The 21,770-nt window shown below is 37.9% G+C and overlaps 2 protein-coding genes and 1 long non-coding RNA gene across 8 annotated transcripts; all 3 read right to left on the bottom strand.

The window, feature by feature from the left end:
• Positions 1-1,980: 1,980 nt before the first annotated feature.
• On the bottom strand, positions 1,981-2,310 carry LOC103974677 (uncharacterized). Its single transcript, XM_009389552.2, has one exon. It carries the CDS (start codon positions 2,308-2,310, stop codon positions 1,981-1,983), a length of 330 nt encoding a protein of 109 aa, XP_009387827.1.
• A 2,917-nt stretch (positions 2,311-5,227) lies between these two features.
• On the bottom strand, positions 5,228-7,401 carry LOC103974675 (uncharacterized). The gene is made up of 2 exons (XR_670912.2): positions 7,314-7,401; positions 5,228-5,509 (listed from the first exon to the last, which is right to left on the bottom strand). It is a non-coding gene; the product is annotated as an uncharacterized LOC103974675 (long non-coding RNA).
• A 676-nt stretch (positions 7,402-8,077) lies between these two features.
• LOC135581737 (metal transporter Nramp3-like) lies at positions 8,078-17,653 on the bottom strand. Of its 6 annotated transcripts, none has more exons than XM_009389549.3 (15): positions 17,516-17,653; positions 17,068-17,251; positions 16,835-16,959; positions 15,606-15,684; positions 15,468-15,508; positions 15,267-15,345; positions 15,082-15,186; positions 13,910-14,019; positions 13,486-13,667; positions 13,339-13,408; positions 12,951-13,124; positions 11,921-12,025; positions 9,770-9,901; positions 8,970-9,065; positions 8,078-8,711 (listed from the first exon to the last, which is right to left on the bottom strand). In XM_009389549.3, the coding sequence occupies exons 3-15, from the start codon at positions 16,955-16,957 to the stop codon at positions 8,376-8,378; spliced, it is 1,632 nt and encodes a 543-aa protein (XP_009387824.1). In that variant the 5' UTR covers positions 16,958-16,959; positions 17,068-17,251; positions 17,516-17,653; the 3' UTR covers positions 8,078-8,375. The 6 variants fall into 6 exon arrangements, with proteins under 6 accessions (XP_009387824.1, XP_064960273.1, XP_064960271.1 ...); XM_065104201.1 differs by having other exon boundaries at positions 17,166-17,251; XM_065104199.1 differs by having other exon boundaries at positions 17,408-17,632.
• Between the last annotated feature and the right edge of the window lie 4,117 nt (positions 17,654-21,770).

The following is a 21,770-nucleotide window of genomic DNA, read 5'->3' as shown; positions in this document are numbered from 1 at the left end:
GACCTTTTCGGGGTTGGCATCAATTCCCCTCTCATGGATGATGAATCCGAGGAATTTTCCCTAGCTGACGCCAAAAACACATTTTACCAGGTTGAGTCGCAGGCCATACCTTCGCAGCATGGCAAACGTTTCGTCCAAGTCGGTCAAGTGATCCGCCATTGTACGGTTCTTCACGATCATGTCGTCGACATAGACCTCGATGTTCCGCCCGATCTATCGGGCGAACATCTTGTTCACGGCTCTCTGATACGTAGCACCAGCATTTTTCAGCCCGAACGGCATAACTTTGTAGAAATATACTCCCTGGTCGGTGAGGAAGGCCATGTGGTGCTGGTCCTCGGGCGCCATTCTGATCTGATTGTAGCCGGAGAAGGTGTCCATAAACGAAAGGCGAGCATGCCCGGCGGTGGCATCGACCAACTGGTCGATCCTCGGGAGGGGGTAGCAGTCTTTTGGGCATGCACGATTGAGACTCGTGTAGTCAACACACATCCTCCAGCTCCCATTAGCTTTCTTCACAAGGACTACATTGGACAGCCATCGTGGGTATTTGACTTCTTTTATGAAGCCCGCTGCCAAAAGTCGCTCCACCTCTTCACGGATAGCTAGTTGTCTGTCCGGAGCTTGTCATCGGGGTTTCTGCTTCACTGGTCGAGCATCGGGTGATATGTTCAGGTAATGTTGGGCAGTCTTCGGGTCGACTCCCGTCATGTCGGATGGCGACCAAGCGAAGACGTCGGCATTCTCCTGTAGGAAGCTGACGAGCTGTTTCCGCTCTTGCTCGGGGAGTTCCGACCCGACTTTGATCGTCCGGTTTGGCCGATCCTTCATCAAGGGTATGTCGCAAGTGGGCGCCGTCGGCTCAGGATGTGGGGTCGGCCTCTTCATTTCCCTAAGGTCCCCCAGGGGTTGCTCGGTCCTCGCCCTTTTGTGTAGCGAAACCGCCATCAGGTAACATTGCCTGGACTCACGGGGGCTTCCCTAGACTTCCCCGGCCCCAGCGTGGGTCGGGAACTTCACTGTTTGGTGGTAAGTGGAGACTGCGGCTCTAATCTTGTTGAGGGTGGGGTGACCGAGGATGGCGTTGTATGCAGTGGGGAGATCCACCACTAAAAAGATGGACATCACCGTCTTTGATCTTGGCGACACTCCCAAAGTCAGGGGCAAGGTGACCGCTCCCAACGGCGAAATCGAGTCGCCGATGAACCTTGTGAGCGCCGAGCACATAAGCTCCAAGGCTTCTTTAGCTAACCCAAGTTTCTGAAAAGTGTCAAGATAGAGCACGTCGGCTGAGCTCCCCGTGTCGATCATGATCCTCCTCACCTAGGCATTAGCAATACTGGCCGTTATTACAAGTGCATCGTCATGCTCTGATCACTCAGCACCCTCGGGAGGGAACGCGACTTCGGGATCGGGGTCGTGTCTGGGAGGATCGGTCTTGACGGAGTGGGCGTATGCCTTCCTTCCGGATATACTGTTTCCTCCAGATACTGGGCCTCCTGTGATGACGTCGATTTGGCGTTCAACGGGGCCCTCCGGATGGGGCGAAAGCTCCCTACCCTATCAGATGTACCGACCGAGGTGTCCTCTGCAGACGAGCTCCTCGATTTGCCGCTTCAGCTCACGGCACTCCTCAGTATCGTGCCCGCTTTGCCGGTGGAAACGGCAATACTTCGATTGGTCAGCGAGTTCCCACGGGCTTTTCATTGGGTTGGAGGCCCTGAGTAGCCCCTTTTTCCTTATTTGGAGAAATATCTCTGTTTGGGATGCGCCCAAAGAGGGTAACGGGTACCTCGACGTCGGCGGGTCAGGCCGGTCCAACCTACGCCTCGGCGTGGCAGACGGTTGTCCCCGGGCCGGCTCCGGCCTGACCCTCTTGTGCTCCTCCCACTTCCCGGCCATCCAGGCCTCAACCGCGATGAACTGGTTCGCCCGTTGAAGCATCTTAAGTACTGCGGTGGGGGGTTGCTCCACGAGGGACTAGAAGAATCTGGAAGGTCGCAGGCCTATCATAAACGCCTGCATTAACAGAGAGGGATGAGCGTCCGCTAACCCCCGGATCTGTGTTGCAAAGCGATTCACAAAATAGGAGAGGGGCTCGTCCTCCCTCTGGTTAAGTCCGAGGAGCAGTGCAACGAAATGTTTCGGCCGGGCGTAGGCCAGGAAGTTAAGCTCGAAGTCCTTGACGAGCTGGTCAAAGGAGGCAATCGTACCGGTCTTCAAGCCGCTGTACCACGTGCGAACTGGCCCTCTCAGAGTTGTGGGAAATGCCCTGCACATCAAAGCGTCAGAGGTTCCATACAGTGCCATCTAGGCACGAAAAGCGGCTATATGGTCCGCTGGGTCGGTGGAGCCGTCGTATGCGTCCAGAGAGGGGAGTCGGAAGTTCAGGGGGACTGTCTGATCCTATATCTCGGGCGCGAATGGAGATCCCTGGTGTGCATCCTCCCCGAGCTCTCCCCTTGACCTGCGAACCTCCTTCCGCACCTCGTCAAGCCGCTGACTAATAAAGCATAACTGAGCTCACAGGGAGTTCGTCGAATCCGAAGATAATGCCTCGGGTTCCGAGCGGCCTCTCGGGTTTGCCGTCACTCGATCCCCGAGTAGGGCTTATCGGACCCGAGGCGAAGTGGGGAGCTCTTGAGGTGGCGTGCGAGACCGAGCGGGCGGCTCCTGTTGCCTCAACGGTTGGATCGTAGGCGGGTGCAGCGGACGAGAAACGAGTGGGATAATGGAATGCACCATATCGGTCAGAGTTCGGACTTGATGAGTGAGGTCCAGAAAGGCCTCGGATGACATGGGCGACGGGTTGGCTGGGGCTCCGTCGGGTGGCGACAAGCCCGGGTCGTTGAATATCCGCCAATAGCGCTCTGAGGTCGTGGCGGGGTGTTTGTCTCGAGGTTCTCCATGCGGGGGGGTGTTCCCCCGGAGCTCCGATCGGGTGTAGCCCCTCAACTGTGGGTTCGTCTGAGTTGATCGGGTGATCCCTCGACATTCGGGCCCTCCTTCTAGCGCTAAAAATGTTAGTGTAAACAACCTTAAGCCATGGCCTCGGGGCCAACCCGGCTGGGTTCGGGTCCGAGTGATTGGGGATCTTCCTGGGACGACCCTTGAGACTGCTGAGGTGGCCGCCTGCGGTGGTCCGATCGGGATGGAGCAACCGCTGTTTTCACTGGAGAGGGACTCCTCGCTCGGGCGCGCGGTGGGAGGCGCTCCGTCTTCGCACTTGCACACAGGTCGGGTCGGGGGGCTCAACCCGACCCCTCCGACGGTCAAGTTAGTGGATAGTCTTAAGGAGTTTTTTTTTCCTCTTCTTTCCTCCTCCGTTCCCTCGGAGTGTGGGGGTTTTTATAGTAAAGGTTGTCGTTGCCTGATGTGCCCGCTTGTAGAGAGCAGGATCATACTTCTGGTAACGTCTGACAGCGGTGTTGGCGTGGCGTGAAGGACCGAGCCTGAGCAGGATATTAATATGCCTCGATCGGCATTCCGATCTGTTTGAACAAGTGCTATCAGGTCAATCGAAGCACGATGCGTCATTAGAGACGATTGACGTTAAATCAAGTCTCATCGCCGTTATTATCCTTGTCAATTAGGATCAACAGTAGAGAGAGAGAGAGAGAAACGAGAACATCACCGGTGAGTGAAGAATTGTGTGTTGCATAACATTACTTGTTCGTCGTTCTTCAAATGTTGTGCGTGCTGCACGGCATCTCAACCCGAAGGGATTATGAGAACTTGATAGTTTGACGAGGAGAGAGAGAGAGAGAGAGAGAGACCTACATGAATCATGAGGTAGCCTCAAAACACAAGATTTGGTGCTTTGTACTGTTGATTTCCTGCATCCTGCAGCAAAACTTTGATCGTGTGGTGGTCTTTCAAGTTTTCTGAGCACTAATGGCAGTCCATGTGATCCTCTTTCATGCTTTACCACCAAAGTCCTGCTCAAATGACTCCAGTTTAATGACAACCAATAAAAATAAAATAAAATAAAATATTTCTATTTGATTTTTTTCTCTTTTTTTTTTTACTTGTCAATTCAAAACGTAACAACTATTGAGTATTCTGCATTAGAACTACTGGTCTAAACCGGGAGAATGATCAGAACAACGCTGAATATGATAAGCTAATAGGCCATCAAGAATAGTTAATCCCAAGTGAATCACTAGTTATCTTTTTAGCAAGCTGCGATGAACTAATTTAAAAAGCGAAAAACGTTAAAAAAAATCAAGAAATACTCTAAAATATTAAATTATAAAAAATATATAATATAATTATTTAAATAAAAATATGATATTAAATAAATCTAATGAATTATTTTATACACTTGTCATTTATCCTGAAACCTTAATAATAATTTTAAATAAATAAATATTAACAATATTAAAATTTAAATAATATATTATCAATCTAATAATAATAATTTTAAATAAATAAAAATTAACCGTATTAAAATCTATATAATATATTATCAATCTAGTAAATAAAGATTAATTTGTATAATAGTTAACAATCTATTATTAATAATATATTATTTATTATTAACAATAGTTAGAGGAGGATGAAAAAAACATTATTAACTAATAGAATGGGAGAAAAATATTATTGATAATGAAAAGTGAGGAAGGAAAAAACAATGATGATGAACAAAACTACATAAAGCTACTAACCATAACTACAATAACATAAGCGATAGAAGATCCAAATATACCTCTACAATAACATAAGGAACATGTGATCCTCTCCCTCTACAATGGAACAATGACAAAAAAAACAATGGTAGGTTTGGCTCAAGATCGCAAGGGTATATAAGGATAGTTTTTGCGAGTAAGAAAGTAAAAAATTGATTAGTTGATTTAATTCTTGAACAAAACCAAACTTATAAATCTACTACAATTGCTTTATTTGAACCAAGTGCTCGACCGAGGGACACGATGCCTAGGTTCAAGCAAGCACCTTGAAGTACACCACTTGATCCACCCATGAGGTGCTCAAGCCTCACCTTGCCTAGTCAGGATGCCTAGGCAAGCACCCAATAAGAGAAAAAAAACCTTATAAAGCACATAAACCCCATACAAAGTAATCTGTCATCAAGATCCAACATGTTGAGCCTAATCCGCTTATCCAATCATCCTCATGTCTTATCAGTCAATCTAAGTATTAGGACTAACTAGAGGTGTTATAACCCCTTCCACATAGGAGTATAGAGTATCCACCAAAGCACCAAGTATAAAACCAATAAAAGATATCAAAGGCATTCGATTAAATTGGAAATATTGTCTTCAAACAAAATCGTTGCAGTCAAAGCAGAATCATAAAGATCAGAAGGCATCATCAGGAAAAGAGTTAGCTTCCAATGATACACCCCACCATCATGTGGAGAACTTAATCTAAATCGACCACCTTCATAACTGAGATGTGATGGATGCAGCTCAACCCTGGCTACCTACTTTGATCTCTGCCGCATCTTTCGGCGTTTCCTCTTGAGCCTCCTCATTCGCTTCTTCTTCCACTGCATGAGAAAGTATGGCTAAAGTTAGAGATACCATTAATAAATTGTTGTTTCATAAGTACGAAAGAGGGTGCTCAAAATCATCAACGCAAATCAAGATGATTCACAAACTTAAACTAAAAAATTTTAGGGAAAAATAGATAAAAAGCACACATTTCAGAACAATCATCATCAAAGGGCAGAAGAGAAAACAGAAAACATGTATAATGTACATAAGAAACCTCATTAGCTGACCTATTATCATCATCAAAGGGCAGAAGAGAAAACAGAAAACATGTGCAATGTACATAAAAAACCTCATTATCTGACCTACTAGATAGCTTGGGACAGATCACCAAGTCCTGAACTAAAACACAGAACAGTCCAGACATCTAAGCCTGAAATTCCTTATTTGTTGTTAAGAAAAAATGATACATATTACAACATAGGGGCAAAAAAGGTTTAAAAAAGGACAGTAGACACATGTCCTAATCAAATTAATAAAAGAAAGAAATCAGACTTAACTTTTTAGTACAAAGGTTGATAGTTATACATCTCAAATTTTATTTTTTTTAGCTAGCAGGAACCATAGTAATAACAATAACAACAATGTTGTATCGTAAAATTCAACTGCAAAGTAACCAGGTAAAAACATGATATTCCACAGCAAAGATGAGAAGCATCAAACCACATAAAGCTTTACATTTTCAATGAATCCTCAACCCATTTCATGTCTTAACCAAGATAATATAAGCAGATCATTGTTTCACCACTATCCTTATTTCCGTTCCAAACTACAATTAAAAAGAAGCTAAATATAAGCCTACTTAGAACTTAATGAATGTACAAGCCATGTCGTTCTTGCTGGATCGGAGTCAAATTCCAAAGTAGAATAACCTTTTAGGGAATGGACAGAACTCTTGTTTGTTCTGGTGTTTGAGGCAGATACACTTACCAAAGCTTTTCCTATCAGAGAATATTAGGTTGTTATTTAACAAAAATTAGAAGAAACAAAAATACTCATACTCCTAACTTGCTAAAACACAATAATAAAAAACTATAAATGGATATAACATTAAAAGATGACAAAACACCAGTGTGAGGGAGAGGGAGATGAGGGACATGCAATTTGCATGGCACAGTCAATTTCTTCAACCCAAAGCTCAACCAAATTCCGAGCAACTGAAGCTAGACTTACTTTAATATGACCCAACAGAAACCTAAGCGAACCCTACTCAAGAACGAATCTCCCCGTGGAAGACTACATCTGCCTCGAACTAGTTAGATCAGTCATGTAAATATAAAACGGAGATTTACCGAGGCATATTACATCTCTCTAGATGTGATGTCAAAATATACGATCTGATTGGAGATAAGGCCTTCACGTCAGGAAGTACGAAGAAAAAATCACGCTTTCAGGCCGAACTCGACTTTGAATGAGCATGAAAATATGTATTTACGAATCCAAATATAACCTAGCTGACGGATGGACACCCAAATAGATCAAGATTTTGGGATGAAATTTCTCAAGTAAATTGATTGTCTATATAAGCAATGATACGATTCAACCGTAAAAATAAAAGGGAACAAATGGAGAAACCAATCATCGTAAAGAAACCCTAATTATCAAAGAAAAATCTCAACACCTTGTTATAAGATCACAGAAGAATGCTACTTTATTACGATTAACACCGCGACATCGAGAACAACAGCCTGATCCGACATCCCGAGCAACGAAATCGTAAGCAAAAGAACAATGAACCTTCCAATCAAAGCAAATTGAGCTGCAATTTTCAGCACCCTGAGAACAAGATCAGATCTCTACCTTCGCCCTCATCTATGCGGTACTTCCGACGCCTTCCCTCGCCCCTTCCCCTCCCCCGACGCCGTGTGACGCGAAAGACGGCTTATCCGCTCCCTTTATAGCCTGAACCAAACCCTAAGGGTAATCTAGTCATCGCGAGGGACATGGTGCGAACCCGGTCGAATGGCCCATGGGTCGAGCCTCGACTCGTTTAATTGGGCCATAATTGGGCCACAATCCTTTTAATCTGCACAGTACCATGAAACATTTTATTTATGGGGAACCAAATCGAATGCCTGAAATAATTAATCCAATCAGGTCGTTTTCAATTATAACGATTAAATTATTCTAATTCGAATAACGAATTGTAATTTTACTTGAGATTGGTAAATGATGGACTTTTTTAGGTTAGCAAAATAACATATAAAAAGATTAATTTGCAAATTTTTGTCACTTATTTATCATTTTGTATAAATTCCTGATTATGAAAATATTATGAAAGGCTAAAACTATTTCGATATTTTCCTTTTTTTTTTTTTTTTTGGTTGCCAATCCATGCAAAACTCAGCTTTACTGTTCCAACAACAATTCCTTCACTTTCTTCTGCATTGCCCCCATCAAATCAACCTGCAAAGCAGGAGTTCTAACCTTTTTTTACTTGCATTTGTTTCCATATTATTATATTAAAGAAATGAAGCAAGGCAGATTTTTTTTTACAAATATCAGATCAAATCAAAGATCCAACCTGTACTTACAAATTGAACAGAAATGCAACACACCACACAGGGTCATAGTAGTTAGCTTTTACTTAGAAAAATGGAGATAGAGGTGCATGCTCTGTCTATGATTATGTACACATCAAAGTGTCTCCATTTACACCTTGAGACCTCCTACCATCAGTTTTAGTCTGAGAGAAAATAGAAAACTTCATACAATCATACTAAAAGCTTCAGGATTCTGTCCCATACTACTCTATCTACACGCTCGTTTTATTTTTCGATTATGAGCATCAGAAGCTAAATGACTGCTTCAAACAAAGAAGACCATATGTCTGTCGCCGCTAAAAGGAACTACAGGTTACTTTTAGTCAAGATCCGATGTAGATCTCCCCTGCGGAAGTTGCATACTTGCAATGTCCTCTCTTGGTAAATCATAGATGCCATTGTTACTTTCACAGGTTTGTCCAAATTGAGAATCATCATGTAGTAATGGTTGAGTTGATTTCCTATTTGTCCTGAAGACCAAGTAAAGAATCGCAGCTACATATACCAGCATGCCTGAGAAACCAAAAACTCCAGCAAATGCGATGGATACGGTATGCAACCCGCTGTGCAAAAGTAAATTGATGAAGCCAGTGACGAGATAGTAGGTATTGATGATCACGATCAGCGAGCTTATTATCCATGTGGTTGCTGCAATCTGCAGCGGCAACAACAAATTACTTTGTTATGAAATATGATGATCGAATATAAAAGAGAAACAATATATTAATTTTCCAATGCACAGATATCATTCCACGGTAAATGACAACCAAATGAAAACTAAGCAAATTATGAATAGTTTGTGCAACAAACTGAACCTTTAAAAATTAGTTAACCTACAGCAGACAAGTGGGGTGGCTTAAGAACAGCTGCCATCTTGGTACGTACTAAAATTTCTAGACAATGAAAGACTTACCATGAGAGAATTGGCATGTGAACCCATCTTGGTCTTACTGCTGGTAAACTTGAGAAGTGGAACCAGAGCAAAAGGAAGCTCAAATGATAAAATCATCTGCATAAGATGAATAAATATCAGCATCAAGATGATCCTAGACAATGCATTCAGTTGCAACAAAACTACAACGATCATTCTTTTTTTTAAAATAAGTTAAAAACTTGAAACGTTCTGCAAAAGTTTGGCCTTTAATAGAAATGCCACAAACAAATCATATTAGGACAATTAAATAGCTAATATAACCCTATTTAACATTATTTTTAATGCAGCAAGAACTATGCATTGGATCCCATGTAGAAGTAGAGGTAGTATTCTCAAAAGCACTGCTAATCACGAGTCTATCAACCCGTGTGAAGTGGTATGATAAAGTTAATTTCAAAATTTTTACTTTATCGCAAACAATTTCACTTAGGATTAAAGATGTAGAAGGCAGGAAATATACGGAAAAGAGACTATTGACAATCCCGAAAATCAACAAATTATGTTAGATAAACAAATAACTAATTGATCTTCAAAAAATCTTTAAATAGTCTTATCACTATTCAAAACTCATAAATTATGCTGGATATTTGAGAAGATAATCTAAGTGACATTAGTTTGGCAAGAGATAACTTGTTAATACTACTTAATAGTGATTGACCCAAAATCACATCTATCTTATAAAATTCCCACTCAAAGATTTTCATTGTTTTCTTTTAATGCTGAGTAAGAGTATATTATTAATAAAGAGATCATGATAGGAAAATTGGGGGTCTTAATACCGAGGCAATAATAATCAACTTTCCAGCTGCTGTGGAGCCACCAATTAACGCAACTATTAGACTTGGCACAATCGCCAAGGATCGAGTCAACAGGTTCCTTATCCATGGTGTGATTCGTAGATCAAGAAACCCCTGCAAAGGAAATAAGTTCTAGTTTACACTTTCAAGATAATCAAATTATGAAACACAGTTCACTTGCAAGTTGCAAGCACTTAATGGAAACTGAAGAACACAAATCAAATTCCAAATCATTTAAGAAATGACTATAAGGAGAAAGCAAAGAGTTGAGTCACACATACATGGAAAAATCTGGAGAGGGGGGATGACCACCATTATTAAGTTTAGAATTACATATTAATCCATGAAGAGGTAACTCTCTCCTCTTAAGGAAAGAAAATTTTGATATCTCTAAATTGGAAGATTTATAATAAATGGAGTATTCAGAGAGACACGACTTGGAGATAGAGAGAGAGAGAGAAGTATTTTTACTGCAGCTTCTTTCTTTATTAGATTTAGTGGAAAAACTGGATGAAGATTCAAAAAACTTCCATGAAATATTAGTGCTCCTTCAGAACTTTATATTTCCCTTGAGCTTTAAGGCTTCACTCACAAATTCAAGAATCTTACCAGACAAGGCTAAGGTGCTATAGATAAGTATTTCATTTGCAAGATCAGTGGAGATGATATTAGTCACCTGATGCTAAAATTGTTCTTATCTTTTGGATCATGGAAGGTCTGATTTAAAGCTCTTAATATCTTCCAATCAGTTCTGCAGATTTGTGGCAGCTTTAAAATAGAAATTTCCCAAAATATATGTTGCAGGACGGGCACATGCTTAGTTAATGGCAAATTTCGTACAATGAATATTATCATCTTGGAGAAAGATAATATCAGTTCATAAAATTTATAAGAAACTAGATGCACTTTCAGATCTTACAGTAATTTGGTTGTAACATAGCATTAGAATCTGGGGACAGCCAGAAATATAAGCTGGTCCTATCTTCTTGGAATATTTTCAAAACAACTGGTAAAGACCTTTGTAGTTATGTTTTCTTTTCTTTATATATATTTATGTAATCTTTAAGAGTAGGAGAGTAGGGTTCAAGTCAGGAAACAGTCTCTCTAAATATAGAGGTCTCTCCCCAAATGCCTCATTGGTGAGAACCCCGTGGACTAGATTCACCCTTTAATAATATTTGAGAATAACTACCTTTTTCTTAAAACAATAGTAGGACTTAAATATTTTGATTCCATAGTTTTTCTATGGAACTTTTGATCTCTTATTTTTCTTATGTATAGGTATTTCATCAGAGTTTTACTATATTTATCAATCTCCACTTAATCATTATGATTTTGTAAAATAAGTAACTAGCCAATACTTCCAATCCTACCTCTTTAGCAAAGGCCTTTTTGAGACTCCTACAAGGCTCTTATAGAATTGTTTAGCTTGTGTTCCGCATTTTCTCACAAAGTGAAATTATAAAGCCACTTTCATTTTCAAGTGTGTGCATACATACATACATACATACATACATACATACATTTTTATGTAACTATCTTGTGTAACTATCTTGAAGAATTTTTTGGTCTTCAAATTTTGATCTATAATACAATCAAACATCTCCTCTTTTTCTCTATTAACAAGTTTCTATGCTGAATATGAACTATCTGGCCTCTCTCTGAGTAATTTACACCTTTTTTATGTATCACATACTATTTACTGTCAAGCTCATCATATGCTCTTTTGGCACAAACTTTTCTTGTAATCATCACATCAACAGCATTCCTCCTTATAGATTAAGCCACTATATTTCGAGTTTTGGATCTGCCAAGAGCATGCAATTATAATATTGATGCATAATTTTCAACTGCAGAAAGAAAAAGGACTTAGTTATCTAGCAACCAAAATTAAATGTTTGAATTTATGTGTTCTTAGTCACCTTTGTAATAACATTAAAACAGATCTTTCTGTATATATGTTGTCATATTAGATCTGCCTTCACAATCGTCCATACTTACAGAGCAATGAAAAACTCGATCCATCATTTGCTATAAAATACTTCTTAAGAGTTACTTTCTATTTGTGAAAACCAAACTAAAAGATAAGGCAGCTATAATATTTAACAAGAGAAATGCTAAGAGAGCAAAAACCTGCATGACATATTGTCCAGCATATGTTCCTGTAATTGTAGAACTTTGACCAGATGCCAATAAGGCAATTGCAAATAACTTGGAACTCCAGTTCCCAAGGACATTCTGAAATAAGAGAACATTAAATGAGCTTGTGTCGTGAGTTCTTAGAAACGAGAGCTAAAATGAATAAAGAATCACCAGTATTTTCAAGTGTTGAAAAACTCTAATAACCATTTAAGATACAGACAGAGGTTCCTTAGGCAGTAAAAGATTAGTTTCTAAGTAATCTAGACATAGTACATTGCAATGTGCTATCGTAAAAGTAATTTCTAAACTTCTAAGTGATAGAATGGGCTTCTTTTGGTGGTGAGAAACAAAGGAATTTTTAAGAGAGAAAAAGAAGATACAATTTTATTTAATTACAAAGATGGTAGTTGAACCTAGTAACCTGTAAAACCGGGTCACCATTATGGACCATAGGATTATGTTCCAATGGAACATGCTTGGTGCTTACCTCCTCTTGAAGTGGTCATTTTTAAAGAGTAAATGCCCAGTAATAACTGTCTTATCTACCATAAGTGAGATCTGCTATTTTCCGTGGAGGGAGTCACTCCTAAAAGATTTCAAGGGTGTGTTGCTTCTGACAAACCTAATATATGGGCACCGTATGTGTGTATTCCACATCCATATATCAATCAGATCTATGGGGAACCATATCATCACTGGTAATTTTCAGGGTTACTTCAATCATACTTAATAGATTTTGCATCAAAAATTAAAAAGCAAAATGTAGAGATGATTACATTTTTGAAGGCTTGAAATATATAAGTTGACAATGCCAATGAATCCATGAGCCTGACAGTCATCAGCATAAGATATATTATTTATGAGTGCCAGTCCAGGAAGACTGTGCATATAGGTCCTGAACTTTAAATGCCTAACTAGATCTCCGTGTTCAAAACTACCCCCTAAAAGGACTATAAGATAATAGAAAATGCATTTTGGATTGCAGATATATTCCATAAAGTAGCGGTAGTCTAGTACATACTCTCAACAAAAATGATGCTTTATTAAGGTCAAGATCACTGCAGTTTCTCTGATCTTCAGGATTCAGACCTTCCGAGCTACAAACAGCACCACTTACAGAAATAACAGATACATTAATGAGAAAAGCCACTGCAAGAGCGAATGCACTTTCAATAATATAAAACCTGCATGCTTCCTGCAAAAAGGAAGATATAATAAGTGACAGGCAGCATCCTTTAGAATTCTATTAAATGTAAAAGATCAAAACACCATGAATCCATGTATAAAAAATTTTGAATTTCATCTTCCCAAAGAAATAAGTCTTCAACTATATTTGATTACAATGAATAAAGAAAAAGTCAAAGAGAAGCAAGAAAAAATGGATCTGAAAAACAAGAGCTAAACTTCACTTTAATTCCATGAATTGAGCGTGGTATTTTCCTAGAGAGCACCAGTGCTGAATGAAGGAAAAGGTTGTGCCTGCATTAGTTCACATGATAAGCCTGAAACCTCCATCTAGCAAATGAGATAAACCAGAATGTTTATGAGAAACTTACGGCATCACCATGGCACCAAGCAAAGAGATAGCAAGACCAGTAGCACCATTTCCTTTAAGTTGAGGAACAAAAAGTCCCTTGAGAACTTCTGAAGACTTTGGCTTTGCATAGCCAAGTTCAGCAAAAAAACAGCCAGCCATTGTAAGCACCAGAAAAGCTATAAAAAATTCAAGTTTCCGAACCTGCAGGAAGTTTTATAGATGTAGTCAGCAATAGTACTAATAGCATTAGGTAACTACAAGCAGAATTTTTGAAATTGTCTTCCTTAATAGCTAGTTAGCTGAAACTTTCTACAGATCAACTTCAGTTTCCAGCCTAATCAGAAAACAACCTTTTAAGTTGTCTTTCTTTTGCTTTGAAGTTGTTCATATTATATAAAAGAGTCAGACAAATTATCAAAAGATGAGTGAAAAAGAAACATTACCCCATACTGCTGTAGTAATAGCAGCAGCAAAGTACTAAGACCTGTAAGAAGAACACCACACCATACAGGGATCTTGAAGAGCATGTTCAAAGCAAAAGCTGTTCCAATAACTGCAAAGAACAAAGAAAGATAAAAGCCTGAACGCTGGTAATTACAGAAAGGTGGCACATTTTTGAAAAAAAGAATGGTAGCACATGGTTTGCAAAAAGAATGAATGGTGAACATTTGTCTTGGGTGGGTATAGAAAATCTTGATGAGCTTATAAAATTCATATTTCAAGATAAAATGAGAAAAAAAATCATTTCAGATGACATGTACATATGTTAAGTAGGTGGGACAAGAACAGGTAGAGGGAGAACTAAGAAGATCTTACTAAAGTTATAAATAAAAATATAAATGCTCTTGATTTAATTAAATATATTGTTTTTTTACATAGTTCAATGATGACAAAAGATCAATGTAGTTGACCCAAGTAGGTAAGACATTATGGCATGTTGTTGTTGTTATTGTTGTTGTAATACAACTCAAGTTTCATCGTAGAAATTATTTATAATGCATGCATTAGTATCTGTCAAGGATTCAAACAATAGACAGTTTCCTAGGGCAATTATAACATAGAAGGTGACAATATTAGAGAATGCTTTATTTATATAGGAAACATTAAGCATCTTACAAAGAACTGAACATTGCTTTATAACAAAAGAAATATGATTAATACAATATGTTTCATGTTATATATTAGAATGGATCTCAAATGGAGGAACAATTCCTAATGTAGTCTAAAGCAGAATGTACGTAAGGATTATTGGCAAGAAAATTCATCAAAGCCCACCCTAGAGTGAATTAGTTCAACAATTTACTATACCTTATCACAATTGGGTATTAGTCTCACTCATTCCAATAATTCTTTTATTAGGATTATGTAAATTGGAACTCAGATAGTCAAAGATTATTTATAGTCAGTGTAGTCAAAGGCACCAAGGTGCCAAAATACCCGAGGTGCTAGGCACTTGCCCGAGCAAAGCGAAGCACTTCTGAATATTAAGTTGACTCTCTAAATATTGGTATACCACTCCACTTTTTGAAACTTTCATCCTATACAAGCATAAAATTAGATTAAATAAATTTTATTATGAAGAGAAAAAAGAAAATGAAGCTCAAAAAATTGATACCTTCAGGAATATCACATGCAACAACTGCAAGTTCAGCAAGAACCCACAAGATAAAGTTGGGGATTTTTGGATATTCAGCTCTGCAATGCTCAGCTAAATGCTTTCCTGTCATTGGAAAGTTTTTTCGAGAGACATGTCGACTAAGAAATAACTAGGTAATTGCTGTTCTTTGTGGATGCACAGACCTGTGACAACACCTAGCTTGGCTGCGAGCGATTGAATGACCAAGGCAGAACAGGAGGCTAAAAGTATTATCCAGAGTAACTGAACAATAGAAAGAAAATATTAAATATTCTATGCTTAATACACATAGGGTGTTGGACTTGGCACAAATAATTAAATAAGATAGCAACAATCTGTAATAGGATGGGGAAAAACTGATGTACCTCATATGTAAACTGTGCACCTGCCTGCAAGTCAGTTTCAACTGTATATTACAACATGTGAAACAACTATTGATTATGAATGTAACTCAGCCTTGTAAGATGATGGAATTCAGAATAAAAGAAATAAAAGCAACTTACAGTTTCCAGGATCGATATACGCAATGGAGACAAGGAATCCTGGGCCCATATACGCAAACAAATTTTTCCAACTTTTTCTCTACAAATTCACAAATTATGTTAACAATAAAAAGATCATCATCTTTCCAGAATAAAAAAGAGTGGATCTATAAACAATTAAAACACAACTTGGTGAAGTTGTCCCCTATGAATGCTATGCAACAATCTCAACATAATACATACATCACATACATCTAGTTAGGAGAGTCAGTGAAGCACAGTTTAGCACACAAATATATGTGCAGGACGACCTCTGATTAGTCATGTTGCTTAACAACAAAAACAACATAATATATCGAAGTGATTATTTATATACTTAATACACTCTTGTTAGTATTAAACATGATTAAAGCACTACATAGTGTTCAATTAACAAGTTTTATCGTACTTTTAAAAATCTCTGTACCATATATTTATTACATATCCAGATAGCACTATACTGACTAGGCTTATGAAAAGCTTCAATGTGATCTGATACAATCTGACAACTGATCTACTTCAAATCAGGGATGGACTGACACGCAGATCTAGTAACCCTGATCAGACACCTGATACAACATGGATCGGTGTTGATCCAATCAAGGATCTGAACTGACTAAATAATACATATACTACTATTAAGTTTTAACTAGTATATTCTTCATTAATCCATCAAAACTTGATAGAACTGCAACTCACAAGTAGCATTGGAATATAGTGAGATTGGAGTCCAATTCTTAATCAGACTGGACTATAATCATCTTTCGTTTTCGAATCAGGCAAGAATGAGTCAGATCTAGAACTATCCCAGTCAGTTTTATTTATAGTATGCTCCGACACTAATATCAGCCATTAACAAATGAGGATATTCTACCAATGACAAAGCTCATTCTTTCTCAATCTTTCTAAAGTCCAAACATTTTCTTCAATCTTTTACACATTCAGTGAGCTGTTAACTATCATGAATTAGTCTAAAACCAAATCCTAGAAAAAGGCTTTAGTTATTTATGTTTGCATGTCTAAGCAAAATTATCAGTAGACACTGGCACATAAGCACCCCACAAAAAAGGACCAAGAAACATCAATGGTGGAAGCACTGAAAAGGGCAGTAAATGTCATCCCTACATATTACTGACATTTGTGCACAAACAGAAGTACATGATGATGATGATGATGATAATAATAATGTCTCTCAGCATAGGAAAATTTACCTCAGGGACAATGATCTGCCCCATCTCAATATCGTCAATCAGAGGAGTTCCACTACCGCGAGAAATACCACGACTCCCATTGCTCGTGATAAACTGCGACGGCTGAGAGCCACTCATCTCCATCTCTGCCAATACCACCAACAAATCCTTTGAGAATGAGATGCATCAAGAAATAGGCCAGCTCTCAAGCCATTTAAAGGAATAATTTCTGAGAGCCAATTCAATTATATTACAAGTCCTAACTCCTTTTTCCAAACGAACGGCAGGGAAGACAGAATAACGAATCGAATCTCGATCGAAACACTAAGTTCCAGGATTAAAGGAATCGAACACGATCTTGTGGCGGAAGGCTCTTCCTTTAAGCGGCGGACTCGTACTTCAACTTCGCAAAAGAAAGCTTTTTGCACAAAGCGAGATCTAAGAACAAAAAGATAGTGATTATTAACGCCAAGAAAGATGACAGAAGCTAAACAAGAGAACCATAGGGCACAATTTTCTCCTAAATTCAATCACAACGAATCAACACGTATGGAAGAAGCAGCAAAAATCAATTGGATAGACGAAGTGAGGTACCGGTCAAGATCGCCGCCATTAGGAATCAATTGGAGAAGCAGGCTAAAAGAAGCACTTTTTTTAACGAAATATCAAGAAATGACGCGCGAGATTGGAGTATAAAGAAACCTTTGGATTCGCGAAGGCGTGAGGGTGAAGGAAATCGGAGAAAGAGTTATCAAAATCCCGCCTTTATAGGAGGAGGAGGAGGAGGAGGGATTTGGGTCGCTGAGCGAGAAGCAGAGCTCCTTTAAACGCAGGAAAACGAAAATCGGGAACATCGGCGGAGGCCGCCTGTTTACTCCGGTCCACTTCGACCGGACCGGATGAACCAAATCCTATCAAATGTCTTTCTGCCCTTTATCGTATGTCTTTCTCCCACATCATTTAAGCCTTTTAGTATGATCATATTTCTTTCTAAGGTAATCCTATCAAATCCCATTATAAGTAAAAAAAAAAAAAAGATATAATGTATATTTTTATTAGAAATTTTATAGATTTTAATGCAACATTAATTATCCTTCAAATACCAAGCTTTATATCCATCAAAAATAATAATAATAATCATTAATGATTTTAACATTAGAATTTTAATCAACCTTCAATTTATCATTGGCATCTAAAATTTAGAGGGATAAATACAAAATATCTATAAATTAAATTTATTTATTTTTTTTTATCAAATAGCCGAGAATGAAATAGCAGCACTATTGAATATGAATCTATTGGTTTTAATCATAATTATTTCACTGTGAATAAACATATCAACCCCCGAGAAAGCATCCAACCATTTCCTTCCAACTTTTTGTGCATATAAGCTCGAACCGAGTTATCACGATATATATATATATATATATATATATATATATATATATATATATATATATATATATATATATATATATATATATATAATATAATCCTCCGCTGAGCAATCTATTTACCAAATATGGGAAAATTTTATTTTATGCCTTTGAAGTCAATTTCATGACCTATATATAAAGTCCTGACTTTGGAACACCGTAACATTAACGGGAGTAAGAATCATCCGCCGTCACATCGTCTCCTACCATTCGAATTAAGGACTGTTTCCTACTCGTGCTAAAAAGCAGCATATAATTTAATTATATATAGAATCTGCACCGCATCAGTCGCACTGCCAATAGTGCTTACGACCACGAGACACATGAAGGACTACAAATAATGAGATGCTCAAGCAACTTTTATTGGCTCAAACAACTTGCACTTGCAATGCAGACGCTAAAACTTTGCTCTCGCCTTTAGAATCTAACAAGTAGACGATCGATGTAGGTGTGTCTTTGCCATCAAGGTGGCGGGTGAAATCACACCGGTATAAATATAAATATCACAATATGTTATTGTGAAAATTTATTTTAATGTCAAAAACTAAGATCAAATAACGATGAAATAAATTTACAATATATACGATGGTATTCAAAAAAAAAATATCTAATCTACAAGCATATCGTCGTCATATTCAAAAATCATAAAATAATATCGATCTACAAGTAAAATAATATCGATACTATCGTTTTATACACAAGAGCAAAGGATTTGAAAGGGTAATTAGAAAAATTCCTCTTATCAGAATCTTATTATAATTAATTTTTCTTATTAAATTAATATCTAATCTACAAGCATATCGTCGTCATATTCGAAAATCATAAAATAATATCGATCTATAAGTAAAATAATATCGATACTATCGTTTTATACACAAGAGCAAAGGATTTGAAAGGGTAATTAAAAAAATTCCTCTTATCAACGTCTGAATCTTATTATAATTAATTTTTTTATTAATTAATAATTAAATTAAATATCTAATTATATTTATAGTTAAGTAGCAACACGTAATCCAACGAGAGAGCATTCAAGAGAGAACCGTGGTGAAGACATCGATGGTCAATGGTGGACGGTGCAACTCCATCTAGTAGAGCTGCATTCACTTGTGCTTCTGTGGGAGGGGTGGGTGCACATGATGAGGACGAACACTTGTGGGTGAAGGAGAGAGAAGGCATCCATTGATATTACAGATTAACATATCGGATGCATCCAATAATGTTTAGAGCACTGACGCCGTTGTCGGTACTAATTAAGCCTGAGGACGATCTATGAGTCTATGTAGTGCATGGATTAGATTATATTAATTGGATAGGAATTGATGGATATGAACAAAATAAAAGATTTCCGAAAAAGAAAAAGTTTAGGATAAATTACTATTTCTTGCGTCCGTAATGATCATCGAAAGTCAAAAAGGTTGAAGATTCCTAATTGTTCACCTTGAATGAGACACTCCATCTTGAAGAAATCATAGTTAAATGAACCCTACATTTAATCCGAATTTAGTTGATGACTACTTTCTTTACCGAGGCATTTGTATATTCAAAATATCCATTTTGCTTTTGCTTAGATATTACACGGTGAGATGCTAATGACGCAATGCGAGAATATAGGTACTAATTAAAATAGATTTTTATTGTTCGACATTCGGAGGCATTAAGATTTAGTCAGAATTCATTTTCATGTTTATCAATGTGTTGAGAAGAGTAGGTATTGATAAGGTGCTATGATGCTTTTAAGTTAATAATTGATTTGAATGATTTAAAAAATAAAAATAACTAGAGATTTTATGGTGTGATAGGGTGCATAATAACAAGAATGATTACGTAAGTCATTCGACTATCATACAACCTTAAGATCTTACTTTAAATCATTGACGATGTGATTATTAAGTAACGACTCACTTTAATACCAAAAACTATCGATTATCATTCGGATCGAGTAGATCATCATGTCGACATCGAATCACCGTCTCTATCAACACCATGTTATCATCCTCGTAAATAAAAATCAAACTAACGTGTTAATCAGATGGCATGTCATCATATTACTTACATGTCATACATACCTTACGTTAACCACCTTAATAGATAGGTTTCTTTGTTTTCAGGTAATAATTAATATGGTTTTACGGAAAGCTATAGTGACAAATAGGTTAACGAAACACATCTTACGTTCAAATATGGTGTAATAATGGGTGGTACATTAAAGTTAAATGTGTCAGCATAAACTATTTGGACACTTTCCAAAAGCTAGGAATAACTCATTTAAATGTGATCCAAAGCATCCATTTTGATAAGATATGTGTGCCGAAGTGGGCGACCCAACTTTAGACTTGAAAAGAATACAACATTTTAGTTGGGGAAGGGATGCGTAGATAAGAAGATCAAAGAGGCCATTTTTTAAAGTTTCACGAATCAAGATAATCATTCAACGATCAAGATCTCCAAGTTATTTCTACCTTGGATGAGATAATCGATCAATTAATTTGCTAGATATAGAGTCAGTCATATGATTTAAAATATTGAAACTTAAATAAATGATAATGCGTCTACCTAATCTCGTATAATGTGATCCGAAATGTTTAAACACAAATAGGTGAAAGTATATACATAGAAGAATGAATATATGAGACTCTCGTAGATCAACTCTTAGGAGTATCTTCGTAACTTTCATTGAATTTGAAATCATTTTGCACCGAATCAATAAAAAAACTATCATCGTCTTTTGGAATAACAAAATAGTAGAGTGGGTAGAAGCATGATCAAATAAAAAGATTGATGAAAGCTAATTATAAAGATTTTGGGAGGTGGAGGTTTGCAATACAAAGAACGTGTGCACTTTGTGAGGCTGAGGGAGCAGACCGATTCGACGGCTAAGAATTAGTGGGTCGGGTATCTTCTTATGTTAAACGCAATAGTTTCACGTCCGACCCACGCGGTCAACCGAAGGAAATGGGGTGGCAAAAGATGACTGCAAGTTCCATGCACGTGTTGTGGAATCGTCAACTGTCGCCCAGTCTTGAAGTCAACTTTGGATGCCTACTTTGGCTGCAGCTCACTTGCACGGCTGGTCATAAGGCAAACAAACTACTACCGGAAGTGGTATTTGTGGTGGAGGGACAAATTTTAGCTATATTTTTTTTGTCAAAACATATATATTATTTTATTTTTATTTTATGAAATCTAGACATCAAAACGAGAAATTTTGTTTGATAACAAGTTTCGGTTCTTTGACTGGATTGAGGTTGATCGATGAGGGGGGATGGACCAGAATTAGAGTTATATATATATATGATAAGCTCGCTCGTCTTAGAAAGAAGGAGAGGCTTACGTGCAGAATTAATATCGTCCACGTCTCTTGAAGATTCGTTGAACATTCATTTAGTTGCATTATTAATGCATAAAAATAAATATTCGTATTCGAGTTACATGTGAGATGTAATTATGGATCGATTCCAATAATGAAGCGATTTTATATATTCGATAACATTGGGTTGGTTGCTAGTCATTCGGCTCAAACA

This window comes from Musa acuminata, chromosome BXJ2-4 (assembly GCF_036884655.1).
Source record: "Musa acuminata AAA Group cultivar baxijiao chromosome BXJ2-4, Cavendish_Baxijiao_AAA, whole genome shotgun sequence".
NCBI lineage: Eukaryota > Viridiplantae > Streptophyta > Magnoliopsida > Zingiberales > Musaceae > Musa > Musa acuminata.
This window is presented reverse-complemented; position numbering and strand designations above follow the sequence as displayed.